Source organism: Scyliorhinus canicula, chromosome 4 (assembly GCF_902713615.1).
Source record: "Scyliorhinus canicula chromosome 4, sScyCan1.1, whole genome shotgun sequence".
Taxonomy (NCBI): domain Eukaryota; kingdom Metazoa; phylum Chordata; class Chondrichthyes; order Carcharhiniformes; family Scyliorhinidae; genus Scyliorhinus; species Scyliorhinus canicula.
The window spans coordinates 147774003-147789294 of record NC_052149.1 but is presented as its reverse complement, the minus strand read 5'-3'; the positions used below and the strand labels follow the sequence as shown (position 1 = coordinate 147789294).

Below are 15292 nucleotides of genomic sequence, written 5' to 3'. Positions count from 1 at the left end.
ATTTATGTTGCAGAAGTTAAGGAAGCTGTATTATTAGGTGAGGGTTCTCTTTTCATCTTTTCTAATTAAATTATTTGTTAACATTTTCTAGTGCAAGCAACTTGTATGACCTATGACATGGTTACTCTACGTACAGACCCCTCTGTCGTGGAATCAATGATACGATTGAATGAAGCATACCTGAACTGCAAAGCGTCACTGGCAAAGGACTACAATGAAATACTAACCATGCCCAAAGAAAATGAGTCAGAAACAACTTGATACTAAAAATAATTGTGACACTTTAAATTTTAGGTTGTATAGTCTGTAATGTTTGATTCACCTATGTTTATTACTTGCTCAGGGTATCCAGCCTTACTCTATTTATTGGAGCTGCCAGTTGCTTTGATACTTGGATATTTGTGCATTGTGCCTACACTTCTAATTTATTTGATCAAAATTAAAAGCAAAGCTTTACTAACATTTATTTATTTGTTGCTGTTGTGCTTTGACAGGACCATTTTAAGGTGTGGAAAAGTGTATTTTAACTACGAATGGGGCAACTTCAAAATAATCACTAGGATTTAAATAACCATCAAAGGATCACTGCTTTAGTGAAAATTGATGGTTGGATGTGCAACAGGAAATCAGCAGTGCCGATTTTGTATCGTATTTAAAACTGCCCAACCACATCTGGGAGTCCATGAAGGAGCATAAGCTTTTATTAGACTACTGTCTATAAGTATAAACTAAGTACACTGTACTTTTTGTGTTCCTTCCTTTGTGTATCACCATACTTTCCTTTAATGCAACTGCATTTTATGTGCTCTGGCATATAATTGACAACTGTTGCTCTGTAGTTTCCCCAGTGCCTGAAGAGACTATTCAGATTGCCAGTTAGAGTTACTTGGGATTGAGGTGATTCTACCTTCTTGAACTGGGTGTTGAAGTGGATGCTATTCACTGCATCATATTCACAGATGCCACAATTATCTGGTTATGTCTGTTTTCTGTTGTGTATACAGTGGAAGGAGATGATGAGAAATTTGGGGTATGGAACAGCACAACTGACGGCACCTATGTGAATTACAAAGTTCCTGCCAATCTGATCTGCCAGCACCTATAAACAAGAGAAGAGATCATGTTATGTGATGGTGGGCCTAAGTTTACAACAAAGAGTTATTTGGCGTTGTCACATAATCCAGGGTACAATGCAATGTCTTTAGCATCCGTGTATATTAACTGCATGTGGCCTCTTCCTTAGTGCTGTTTAACTGTTCAAGATTGATAACCACAGTGTCCACTGACTTTATGATGCAACTGTAATCATAAAATAACCTTTTTAAAACAGTTCCTATGAGGTATGAATCACTTAGCTACCCAGATGATGGAGGAATTAGTTTGGCTCTTCAGACAGTAGATTCCTGCACTAATCTATCTCCTTGAACATCATCAGTTTACCTGTTATTTTTGAATTACCTAACACACCCTCATCATTGTCACAACATTGTTCTCTGGGTTGAATGCATTTCAACTGGACTTGGGTGGTGAAACTAAATGTTGCTGTCTATTGTAGATTACTGAGGTTGCCCGTGTTATAAATCTAAGTAAATTAAATTTGAAAATATTGATAGACAATAGAGGGGTTGATTTACATGCGGAATGAGTTATTAGAATTAGCTCGTCTTGTATTTCAGTGCATGCATTGGTGAGTGAGTAATAGATCAGAAGCCGTCTTCGCTCACCCAACAGCTTCTCTTCTAAGTAGGAGTTTTAACTCTTCAAAACAAGTAAGGCCAAGAGTTGCATGGTCCTCCTGGTCAGTGCTCATCTACCATCTTGTCCGAGAAGAAGAGAAGCACGGAGAAATGTTTATACTCGAAGGAAGAAAATTAGAAATAATATGAAGGCAACAGAATAAGTGAATGTATGGATTTGAGTCTTGCAACTACATTGAAGAGGAAGGAAAGTAAAATGCATCTTCCAGGAAGGTGAGTGAGATAGTTTGTACATAATACAGGCATTACCATAAGACCATACGACATGGCCCAAGAGCTTCTTTGATGTTACTGAAATGAGTTAGTCTGATCTTGACTCATCTCCAAACAAACCTATAGATTTTACAGCTGTAGAAATTGCTTTTGATCAAGTCTTTATCTGTGTCAGAAAAAACTATCCCATGTTTACATGCATTTCCATAGTACAAGTAATACTATCTGTGGAATGGTAAATTCAAGAAAATGTCAAACAAATGCACAGCCAATCTGAAATTGCTAATCACAAAATAATGGTCTTTTAATGATACAAAAGTAGACTGTGCTGAAATCTTCTCCAAATCAGCCATCTAGTTCAAATGAGCTATCTAGTCCAAAGATGTGCAGGTTAGGTAGAATGGCCATTGTAAAATTTCCCCTTAGTGTCCAAACGATGTGTGGACTGGGTTGGCCGAGGTACAGCACTCTTTCAGAGGGTCGGTGCAGACTTGGTGAGCCAAATGGCTTCCTTCTGCACTGTAGGGATTCTATGATTCGCTTCTGATTCCATTCTTCCACTTGTCACATGTCCATTAATGGGCTACAACTTCCGATGGAGTGACAATTCAGTCAGATTGCCATTTAATAAAACTACAATAGTTGAATCCACCACATTAACACCATTAATCTGAAAGTTAACCGGACCAGCAATATAAATGCTGTACGAGAGCAGGTCTGTGGCTGATTATTCCAAAGCAAATGATACACCTCTTGACTCCTAAAGCTCATCCACTATGTACAAGGCACAAGTCAAGATGAAATACTCTCAACTTGCCTGAATGAATTCCCAAATACTCAAGAAGCTGAACACCATCCAGAACAAAACGGTCTACTGTGATTGGCCATACATAAATTCTCCCTCCACAAAAGTGGACTGTGGCTGCATTGAGCACCATTCTCAGGATGCACAGCAGCATTTAGCCAAGGGTTCTTCAGCAGCATCTCTCAACCCGTAAATTCTATCACCTGAAAGGACAAGGGCAACATGAACATCTTCATCTCCCAAGTTCCTTTCCAAGTCACACACCCTCTGATTTGGAAATATGTTGAATTCTTTCATAGTTGCTGGGTCAAAATCTTGGAACTATCACCCTCACAGCACCCTTAGCAAATTCATTACAGCAGTTCAAGGTGGTGGCTCACTACCACTTCTTCAAGGGCAATTAAAGAGGGGCAATAAATCTGGCCTCAGTAGCAACATCCACATCCCGCAGATAAATACAAGTCTTCATCTCTACAACTAGGTCCAAATGCTCCTATACTCAGTCTGTATCCTTACATTTAAAGTGTTATTTCTTTGCCTACCCACTTCCAAAATGATCTTCACATTTCTTTACATTATCCAAGCCTATAACTTTCTGGCAGCTCTGATAACCTACCTAGGTTGTTCTACAGTTCTTTACTGTATCATCGCAATATGGCATATTTGGCAATTCACTTTCATCCACACATTTCAGTATTCTAATCTTTCTTTAGCCTATTTAATTGATACTGTATCTGTTATCAGTTATAATGACTGTGACATAGATATCCATGGAATGACATTCACAACATCCTAATTAAGCATTAGATGAGGTGGTTCAGTTCCACTTTGTGTTAGTTTGGTCCTTTGCATTTGGTTTATAGTGAAGTTCTGATTGGTGCAAACCACTTACAGGTTCCTATTACACAAAATACTTTGGTGGGTGGCAGGTTGGGTGGGTGGTGGGGGTGAAATTCTAATTCCAAACGTTTTGCGTCAGGTGGGGGTGCCAAAATTTTATAAGTTTCAATCGCGACCCCAACCTCCCATTTCCAGTTTTCATGGAGGTGTTGATGACAAATCTTTAAGGAGTGGGTGGCCTTTAAAAATACAAAAAGGCTGCATGCATTTTATTATTGCATGCATTATTTAAAATTTGACTCTGACTGGCTGAGTTCCCGAAACCTCTCACAAAGCCTTAAAATTCCCTCACCACGAAATGCCTTTGAGTTCTTCCCAGCTCCACCAAGGCATTTGTACTCCAAGACACTGGGATTATATTCCTTTTACCTCCCCAGAATTTAGGCTTAGAACCGCTCCTGCAGAATAGATACTGAAGATTGGCCCCAAAACACTGGGATAATTTTTCCCATACATTCCTATCATAGTATGGTCCTGGGATCTTTTCCAGAGATGTCCAACTGACTGACGGCCAAGTCTGACCATCAGGCTCATTTCGGACAAGGAACATTGGTAAAGCCACATGCATTCCGTGAAAACTCTACCACAAGTGGGGGAACATCAACTTTTGGATTTCCTGTGTTGACTGCCCTCCGCCAACCTCCCCCAACTCTTGGTGGCCAGGTAAGTTAACATTCTCCCATGAAGTCTGAACGCGCTGTAAAAAGGATCCTGGGCGAGATTCTCCATTGCCTGATGCCGATATTGTAATTGCGATCAGGCGGAGAATCCTTGTTTACGACCGAATCGGGGCAGCACCTTTTTGGATGTTCCGCCCCCTCCAAAACTGCATCATCGAGGAATATGCCGCACCATTTGGACGGCCTCAGTACATTACCTGAAGGTCTTCCCCCGATGCTCCGCCCCCGATGGGCCGAGTTCCCGACAGAGCAAGACACGTGCTCTCAAGTTTTCGTGAACCCAGCATGGCGGCTGTGGACTGTGTCCAGCATCACCACAATCCGAGGGGTGCTGTGCTGTTGGCCAGGGGGCTTTGGTGAGGGCTGGGGGAACTGGTGGGGGGTGATGAGGGGGTGTCCAGGGGTCACTATCTGGCAGGTCGGGTCTGCGCGCGGCCGTGCCATGTTGTATGGCGTGACCGCTGCAGGTCGTCACCATGCGCGGCCACGGACCCGGCAACTCTCCCAGCATTCATATCGGGAAGGCCCTGTGTTTTATCTGACACGCTGATCGCCCATCACCGATCGGAGCGTCAGCGCTGGTGTCTCACCGATTCTTTTCATCATAAAACCAGACCCTTCCTCCAGACATATTTTGAATGGTAAATTGAATTACAAAATAACACAAATTACTTTAATGGTGCAAAGTTAAGCTACTTAAAGTTACATGTCACCTAAATCAGATTATTGTTACTTGAAGTGCATGATCTCCAGTCTGGCTCACAGATGTACAGTTGGAAATTTGAAAATCTTCCTTTGGTCATGTTCATTGTAATCAGTTTCACTTTTCTCTCTAAATTTATAAACTTGATCATCCACAAAATGATTCAACCCTATGTTTAGGTTAATAATTTCTATTTATTTTTTGAATTAGATGCACAAGGAACCAATGAATAACCTTTGCATGGCTGAACACCAGAAAATTCTTGAGGAAATGATTAGCTACTTGGGCACAATGTTAGACGATGTGGACCAACTATATGGTAATGATATATTTAACAGAAAAATGAATGTTTAAATTGAATTTAAGTTACCAAATTATATTGGATATTGAATCATTATTCTCAAATCCCAAAATCCCTACAGTGTGGAAGGAGGCCGTTCAGCCCATCTAGTCTGCACCAACCCTCCAAAAGAGAACTCTACCCAAGACCACTCCCTCGCCCAATCCCTGCAACACTGGAACCTAACCTGCACATCCCTGGCCACTAAGGGGCAATTTAGCATGGTTAATCCACCTAACCTGCACATCTTTAGACTGAGAAGAAACCGGAGCAGCCGGAGGAAACCCATGCAGACATGGAGAGAAAGTGCAAACTTCACACAGACAGCCACCGAAGGCCGGAATCAAACCTAGGCCCCTGGCGCTGTGAGAGCAGTGCTAACCACTGTGCTGCCATGCCACCCTATGCACACATTACTGAGGGAGATGTTACAGCTTGGAATGACGGAATCTCGTTTTAATCATTTTTCTATTTCTCTTTTTCTTTCAAAGTCCACCGTTCTTTACACCTATCCTCAAGCTGTTGACTGCTTTCAGTCATATGATTTCTGGACAGCAATTGTCTTAATTGTCTATCTTAAGTCATTACTATTTTTAAGAACTTAAGAAATAGGAAATGGGATCCAGCAGAGGGCAGTAGAGCGGAGCTGCTGATTAGCTGTTGCGGGGAAACTTTGCATCAGTGCATTGCAGTCACTGCATCCAGAACGTGTACCTGAGCAAGACGCCCTCCGTATTCAAGTGAAGGCAAGCATCCAGCAGAGGGCAGGAGAGCGGAGCTGCTGATTGGCTGTCGTGGGGAAAATTTGCATCAGTGCATTGCAGTCACCGTATCTTGAAGGTGGTTTATGGAGGAGCTGTTATCAAGTGACAGATTCACCTGAGGAAGGAGCAGTGCTCCGAAAGCTAGTGTTTGAAACAAACATGTTGGACTTTAACCTGGTGTTGTAAGACTTCTTACTGTGCTCACCCCAGTCCACCGCCGGCACCTCCACATCAAAAAAAACAATCACTGTAAGGATCCCACCCGAGTAAAGATAAAGAGGGAGACTCGAGGGCAGGTAGAAGTAGAAAGAAGTTGAACAGTGATGTCACAGCCTGCAGGTAAGTGATTGGCTGGTGATTGGTAAGTAGTTTTTATTTTCCCTGAGGTGTTATCATGCGGGGCGCAGTGGTTGCTGAGTGAGTGCTTGCTGAGAAAGGGGAGTAAATTTTTTAAAAACTTACTGTTGGGAGTTTCCAGCTGAATCCGGTCGGAGTGAGGACAGAGTGACTCCTGGGTAAGTAGCAAAGATTTAAATTGTTTGCGCAGGCCCATAACAGCTGATTGCTGTTCTTGTGTGGGGCGCAGTGGTTGCTGGTTAAGTATTTTATTTTTACCTGTATTTAAGTTGGGCAGTTCCTAAACCCTAGACACGACACTTGTAGTGTCCCCCACCCTTCCATCTCCTTTAACCTAAGGGGTAGAGTGAATAACAGGTAAGCTCTTTCTTTCTTTTTCTTTTTTTTATCTAGAGGGGATGGCAGGGAAGGCAGTGCAATGTTCCTCCTGCAGAATGTTTGAGGTGAGGGACGCCGACAGTGTCCCTGCTGATTTCACCTGTGGGAAGTGCACCCTTCTCCAGCTCCTCAGAAACCACATCAGGGAACAGGAGCTGGATGCACTTCGGATCATTCGGGAGGCAGAGGTGGTCATAAATAGTAGCTTCAGGGATGTAGTTACTCCGAAGAATCAAGGTAGATGGGTGACTGTGAGAGGGGCTGGGAGGAAGCAGTCAGTGCAAGGATCCTCTGTGGTTGTTCCCCTCAGTAACAAGTATACCATTTAGGATATTGTTGAGGGGGACGACCTACCAGGGGTAAGGCACGGTGAACGGATCTCCAGCACTGAGTCCGTCCCTGTGCCTCAGAAGGAAAGGGGGGAGAGCAGGAGAGCAATAGTTATTGGGGACTCGATAGTTAGAGGGACAGATAAACGGATCTGTGGCAGCGAAAGAGACTCACGGATTGTATGTTGCCTCCCGGGTGCCAGGGTCCGTGATGTCTCGGACCGTGTTTTCAGAATCCTTAAGGGGGAGGGGGAACAGTCACAAGTCATGGTACACATCGGTACCAACGACATAGGTAAGAGAAGGGACGGGGATTTAAAACAGGAATTTAGGGAGCTACGGTGGAAGCTGAGAGCCAGGACAAACCATGTTGTCATCTCTGTTTTGTTGCCGGTGCCACGTGCTAGTGAGTTGAGGAACAGGGAGAGAGTGCAGATAAACAAGTGGCTGCAGGGATGGTGTAGGAGGGAAGGTTTCAGATACGTGAATAATTGGAGCACATTCTGGGGAAGATGGGACCTGTACAGACAGGACGGTTTGCACCTGAACCAGAGGGGCAACAATATCCTGGGAGGGAAATTTGCTACGGCTCTTTGGGGGGGTTTAAACTAATTTGTCAGGGGGCTGGGAAAACGAGCTGTAGTCCAGAAGCCAGTGTTGAAAGTAGTGAGGTACTGAGGAGGGTATCACGGTCGCAGGCGTGTACTGGCAGACAGAAAGGTGGGTTGAAGTGTGTCTACTTCAATGCAAGGAGCATCCGGAATAAGGTAGGTGAACTTGGGGACGGGCAGCACGGTAGCATTGTGGATAGCACAATTGCTTCACAGCTCCAGGGTCCCAGGTTCGATTCTGGCTTGGCTCACTGTCTGTGCGGAGTCTGCACATCCTCCCCATGTGTGCGTGGGTTTCCTCCGGGTGCTCCGGTTTCCTCCCACAGTCCAAAGATGTGCAGGTTAGGTGGATTGGCCAAGATAAATTGGCCTTAGTGTCCAAAATTGCTGGGTGGGGTTACTGGGTTATGGGGATAGGGTGAGGTGTTGACCTTGGGTAGGGTGCTCTTTCCAAGAGCCGGTGCAGACTCGATGGGCCAAATGGCTTCCTTCTGCACTGTAAATGATCTATGAACTTGGAGCGTGGATTGGTACTTGGGACTACAATGTTGTGGCCATTACGGAGACATGGTTAGAACAGGGACAGGAATGGTTGTTGGAAGCTCCGGGGTATAGATGTTTCAGTAAGAGTCGGGAAGATGGTAAAAGAGATGGAGGAGTGGCATTGTTAATCAAGGATTGTTTAACGACTGCAGAAAGGCAGTTCGAAGGGGATGTGCCTACTGAGATAATATGGGCCGAAGTTAGAAATAGGAAAGGAGCGGTCACATTGTTAGGCCCCCAAATAGTAATAGAGATGTGGAGGAAGAAATTGCTAAACAGATCGTGGATAGGTGTGGAGGTCTCAGGGTAGTTGTCATGGGTGACTTCAACTTTCCAAATATTGATTGGAACCTCGATAGGCCGAACAGTTTGGATGGGGCAGTTTTTGTACAGTGTGTTCAGGAGGGTTTCCTGACACTATACGTGAATAGGCCGACAAGAGGGGGGGCCACATTGGATTTGGTACTGGGTAATGAACCGGGCCAGGTGTTAGATTTGTTTGTGGGAGAGCACTTTGGAGATAGTGACCACAATTCGGTGTCTTTCACTATTGCAATGGAGAGGGATAGGACCATACGGCAGGGCAAGGTTTATAATTGGGTGAGGGGTAATTACGATTAGGCAAGAATTAGGGAGCATAAGATGGGAACAGAAACTGTCAGGGAATGGCACAAATGAAAAGTGGAGCTTGTTCAAGGAAGAAATACTGCGTGTCCTTGATAGGTATGTCCCTGTCAGGCAGGGAGAAAATGGCCGTGTGAGGGACCATGGTTCACAAAAGAGGTTGAATGTCTTGTCAAGAGGAAAAAGGAAGAGTATGTAATAATGAGAAAACAAGGTTCAGTTAGGTCGCTTGAGGGTTACAAGGTAGCAAGGAATGAGCTTAAAAAAGGGCTTAGGAGAGCTAGGAGGGGGCATGAGAATTCCTTGGTGGGTCGGATCAAGGAAAACCCCAAGGCTTTTTACTCTTATGTGAGAAATAAAAGAATGACCAGGGTGAGTGCAGGGCCGGTCAAGGACAGTAGTGGGAATTTGTGCATGGAGTCAGAAGAAATAGGAGAGGTGTTGAATGAATAGATTTCTTCAGTGTTCACCAAGGAGAGGGGCCATGTCTTTGAGGATGAGAGTGTGATACAGGTGGGTAGGCTGGAGGAGGTAAATGTTCTGAGGAAGGATGTATTAGCAATTTTGAAAAACCTGAGGGTCGACAAGTCCCCTGGGCCATGGGCCATGGGCCAGATGGGATATATCCAAGGATTCTTTGGGAGGCAAGGGATGAGGTTGCAGAGCCTTTGGCTTTGATCTTTGGGTCCTCACTGTTAAAAAGGATAGTGCCAGAGGACTGGAGAGTGGCGAATGTTTTTCCTCTGTTCAAGAAAGGGAATAGGAATGACCCTGGTAATTATAGGCCATTTAGTCTTACTTTGGAGGTCGGTAAGTTAATGGAAAAGGTCTTGAAGCATAGGGGGCGCGATTCTCCCAGAGAGGGAGAAATCGTAAGGCTGGCGTCAAATCCGGGCGGGTTTGACGCCAGCCTCCCCCTCCCCGACCGGGAACCGATTCTGGTCCCCGGTCGAGGCTAGCATGCCGCCGCCGTAAACTCCGGCATCTCGGGCTTAACGAATTTCGTTAAGCCCGCTTGCCAGAGTTTGCGCCGGCTGACGCGTCACATGACGTCAGCCGCGCATGCGCGGATTGGAAGACTCGTGTGCGGATGACGTCATCGCGCATTTGCGCGAAACCCGCGCATGCGCAGGCCGGGATGCCCCTCAGCCGCCCTGCGAAGTGATACAGCGGGGCGGCGGAAGGACAAAGAGTGCGCGGGTATCGGACCCGCTGCCCGCGATCGGTGCCCACCGATCGCGGGCCCATGGTACCCTTGGCACGGCCGTGGTACTGCCGTGCCAATCGGTGCCATGGTTTTAAAAATCGGCACTTTACGGCCGTTTTTACGAACGGCCAGACCAGGTGTGTTTGCCGTTCGTAAAAACAGCCGTAAAGGGCTTGGAACTCGGCCCATCAGCCAGCTGAGAATCGCTGCTGGCCGTAAAAAAATGGCGGCAGCGATTCGTGTCGGGAGTCGGGCGTGGGGGGGGGGGAGAATAGCGGGAGGGCATCAGACTAGTGTGGCCGTAAAATTTTACGAACCCCGCTATTCTCCGCACCGTCGTGAGTGCGGAGAATTGCGCCCAGGATTTATGACCATTTGGAAAGATGCAGCTTAATCCGGGATAGTCAACACGGATTCGTGAAGGGTATGTTTTGCCTGACAAATTTGATTAAATTCTTTGAGGAGGTAACCAAGTGTGTCGATGAAGGTAGAGCAGTTGATGTCGTATACATGGATTTTAGTAAGGCGTTTGATAAGGTTCCCCATGGTCGGCTCATGAAGAAAGTAAGGAGGTGTGGGATAGAGGGAAATTTGGCCAATTGGATAAGTAACTGGCTATCACATAGAAGACAGAGGGTGGTGGTGGATGGAAAATTTTCAGACTGGAGACCAGTCACCAGCGGTGTACCACAGGGATAAGTGCTGGGTCCTCTGCTATTTGTGATTTTTATCAATGACTTGGGGGCTCAAGGGTGGGTCAGTAAATTTGCTGATGACACCAAGATTGGTAGAGTAGTGGATGAGGTGGAGGGCTGTTGTAGGCTGCAAAGAGACATTGATAGGATGCAGAGCTGGGCCGAAAAATGCAGATGGAGTTTAACCCTCATAAGTGCGAGGTGATTCATTTCGGTAGAAAAAATTTGAATGCGGAATACAGGGTCAACGGCAGGGTTCTGAGGAATGTGGAGGAACAGACAGATCTTGGGGTTCCAAGTGGATAGAGCCGTGAAGAAGGCTTATAGTGTGTCAGCGTTTATTAACAGGGGGCTTGAGTTTAAGAGCCGTGGGGTTATGCTGCAACTATACATGACCCTGGTGAGACCACATTTGGAGTACTGTGTGCAATTCTAGTCACCTCACAAAGGAAGGATGTGGAAGCATTGGAAAGGGTGCAAAGGAGATTTGCCAGGATGTTGCCTGGTTTGCAGGATAGGTCTTATGAGGAAAGGTTGAGGGAGCTAGGGCTTTTCTCTTTGGAGCGGAGGAGGATGAGAGGCGACTTAATAGAGGTTTATAAGATGATGAGGGGGGTAGATAGAGTGGACGTTCAGAAACTATTTCCTCGGGTGGATGTAGCTGTTACAAAGGGGCATAACTATAAGATTCTGGGTGGGAGATATAGGAGGGATATCCGAGGTAGGTTCTTTACTCAGAGAGTGGTTCGGGTGTGGAATGGACTGCCTGCTGGGATAGTGGAGTCGGACACTTTAGGAACTTACAAGCGGTTATTGGATAGGCACATGGAGCACACCAGAATGGCAGGGAGTGGGATAGATTGATCTTGGTTTCGGACAATGCTCGGCACAACATCGAGGGACGAAGGGCCTGTTCTGTGCTGTACTGTTCTATGTTCTATGAGTAGGTCATACAGCCTGTGTCACCATTTAATAAGATCTTGACTGATCTTCCACTTCAACCTCACCTTCCTATACAATCCCCATAATCCCGTGATTCCCTCAGAATCAAAACATTTACCACTCTCTGTCTTACTGACCACCCACAGCTCTTTGGGATAGAGAATTTCAAAGATTCACAACCCATTGTGTGGAGAAATTTGTCCTTCTCTCAAACCCATTAACATTGTGATCCTCTAATTCTAGATTCCCCAGACATGGGAAACACCCATCCATCATCTATTTTGACAATGCCTTAAGAGCACAGAAGCACAAATAATATTCTTCACTGGAGGCTGCATTTGGCTAAGGAGCTCAATAATGCTCTTATCAATGCCTATCTGTGGGACCTTTATAGATCATTCTTTTGGAGCTCTGTATGAAATCATTTTAGAGTTTTCCACCCGGTATTGATGTTTAATAGGTTATCCTCATAAATAATAGGGCTCAATTCTCTAATCACTGTCTGGGCTGACTCTGATCTGATCCTGCTGGACAATTCCTTGGTTAGGCTGTCCTGCAACTCACCTTGGTGATAATTTCTCAAACAAATATTGCGACCTACCCCACCCCCAACTCTTTTTCTTTAAATTTCCCTCTGTATCCTTTCTGAAAGACCTATAATCATGAATGTTGAACTCTTTTCCTGCCCTTCCTATGCCATATCTGAGCCCTTAGCTCACCTGGCCTTATTCACTCGCACTTCTTGCATTGAAGTATATAGTACCAATTACTGAACAACATTTTTGTTTTCTAGCATTTGTTTCCACAATCTTAAAAACTCACCAATTAACTTTCTGCCCTTGATTTCCAGCTTTGTCTCTTCCTCTGCCTGACTTCATGCTCAGGTTTCCACCTCCCTGCAGCGATACCAGTCCAAGTCCAGCTAAAGTGTACCCCATCCAGCTTGCATAAGTTCCAAGGCCCCAAAACTGGTTCCAATGCCCCCATAGTCGAAAACCATCTCTCCTGCACCATTTCTTCAACCATGCATTCGCCTGCACTATCCTCTTATTCTTATACTCAAGATAATACTCCCTTTGAGGCCCTACCTTTTCATTTCATTCCTAGTTCTCTTCCTTTGGTGGAGTCCATGTGTCATCCGCCTGTTCTGTCAGATTGGTCAGGAAAAAGGGGAGCACGGTGGTGCAGTGGTTAGCGTTGCTGCCTCATGGCGCCGAGGTCCCAGGTTCGATCCCGGCTCTGGGTCACTCTCCATGTGGAGTTTGCACATTCTCCCCGTGTTTGTGTGGGTTTCGCCCCCACAACCCAAAGATGTGCAGGCTAGGTGGATTGGCCACGCTTTATTGCCCCTTAATTGGAAAAAATGAATTGGGTACTCTAAATTAAAAAAAAAGACTGGTCAGGAAATTTGGAAGTGGGATGCTAATGCTTTGAGTTAAAGAGCCATGACAAAGCCTACTCACAGAATAAGCAGGTTTTTACTGCATACAGGTCTGCTATGATAAAATTCTACCTGATGAAGCAAATCTGTTTAATATGTGACTTGGAGTTGATAATGCTGCCATGATTTATTGTCCATGTTCTTATTGATAAGGTTCATGAGCCTGTATCTGCTTTTGAAGTAAGTTTAGTGCCTTGCTGCACAAACTACATTGAAAAGTTAAGGAATGCCTCCAAATTGTATTTCCTTTGCTGTAGTTTTGGTCAGCAACGGCAATTCTTTGATAATGTAGCTTTCTGCCCCACCTTGGGGGCTGAGGTGGACCAGCCTAAAGTCCATTGACGTTTTGCTGTTCTTACTGATTATCTTTTACAAGAAAGATATGAAAAAGAGAAGTAACATTCTTTTAAGATCAACATGCACCTGGATATCAGGTTCTTAAAATATTAGTCTACAAAAGCTTAAGGGCAGGATTTTCCAGCCCTTCCCACCAGGAGCATCTTCCGGTCCCACAGAAGTCAATCCCCTATGCCGGGTTCCCGGTGACAGGGCAGCTGAGCCATGCAAACGCCCATAGACTTTGGCAGGACTAGAAGATCCTACCAGCGGCCTATGACTCACTGCATCTGCCACAGGCAGGCCAGAAAATCCCGGCCTTATTTTTCTCTTGTCCAGCATAAATTACTTAACATTTCTGTTAAATTAGATCACAGTCAGTAAGTGTAATTTTCAGGGCAATGTGAAACAAAGAGTTAACTGAGTGCCCATTGTTCTCCTGCTGTCACAAAGTCTAGTCAGCACTATTTCAGTGCCATCACACGATGTACATACTTCTTTGACACTGATGACAAAGGATGACCTTGTGTTTACACTAAATTGTCACGATTGAATATGCACTACCCTAAATACATTTTTGATTAAAATGCAAAACTAAAGCAGATTCTCAGACAAATAATTACAATTGTAATTTTTATTGTTACTGTAATTTAGAGTTCCTAGAATGCTGCTGAAAGTATTAAAAGTAGTAATTATAAAAATCATAACTATTAACGCAAATAACCATTGATATTTTTCACAATCAGAACTAACAAACAAATCTTTGTGGTAGAATATTGAAACTGGTAACAATCCAGTATTTAGTTTTTTGATATCCACTTTGCATTTTAGTGCAGACACAGTTTCTCCTGTGCGACATGACTATATGCTTCAATTCTCCAGCAAAGATGAAAGCAGCCAAACATGATGAAGAGAGCTACAAGCATTATAGAGAAATATCAGACCAGCAACAGTATTAAAACAGTTAAAAGTGGTTATCGTACACATCCTAAATTTTTACTATAAACAACATTAAACAATTTTTGCTTTTCATGGTGTTCGGAACCTTGTGAAAATGTATTTTGTTTGTTCTTTCTACCGTAATGCTGTCAATTCAGGTGGTATTCAAGAATAAAAAAGAAACATATCTTCCTTTAACTGTTTTTATTATTGTCCTGTGTTCACATGCTAATTCCCTTTAAAAAAAAAGACACTAAGATTAAAACAAAACACAAAGTGCTGAGGAAGCCATATCAAATTGAAATGTTAACTCTCTTTCTCTCTCCATGTATGCTGTCAGGCAAACTGAGTATTTCCAGCATTTTACTTTTTTATTTAAGATTTCCAGCATCTGCATTATTTTGCTTTTAAACCAAAACGAATATTTTTGAAACAATGTATGAACAATTCAGGCAGTGTCAACATAAATAACAGATGGGTTAAGGTTTCAGCTGCCGTACGCGATTCAGAGACTGCGTTGTGCCCCCCGCAGCTCTGGGCGGACCGGGTGAATAGTGGGAGAGAACAAAATCGAGATTCGGGCTGGCACAAACCACTTTGTGATTCAGCTGGCCCACTCTCAATAGTGAGTTCCAGATCTCGCCCAAAAATGACGAGAAATTCATCAACCCTAATTTGCATTAATTTCAATCTCATTAACGAGATTGAAGTCAAATGCAGCGGCCTCC

At 44.4% G+C, this 15292-nt stretch overlaps 1 protein-coding gene across 5 annotated transcripts in view; it reads left to right on the top strand.

Annotated features, from left to right (window-relative positions):
• The window catches only part of syce3 (synaptonemal complex central element protein 3), a 44743-nt gene extending 30079 nt beyond the window's left edge, over window positions 1–14664 (top strand). For 2 of the 5 annotated variants that reach the window (XM_038795326.1, XM_038795327.1), the window contains exons 2-3: window positions 5269–5377; window positions 14457–14664. In XM_038795326.1, coding sequence (XP_038651254.1) covers window positions 5269–5377; window positions 14457–14584 — 237 coding nt within the window. In that variant the 3' untranslated portion in view covers window positions 14585–14664. Of the gene's footprint in view, window positions 1–91; window positions 465–1004; window positions 1557–1676; window positions 1971–5268; window positions 5378–14456 lie in introns of those variants that run through there. The other 3 variants (XR_005460424.1, XM_038795328.1, XM_038795325.1) reach the window with 3 other exon arrangements.
• The last annotated feature ends 628 nt before the right edge of the window (window positions 14665–15292 follow it).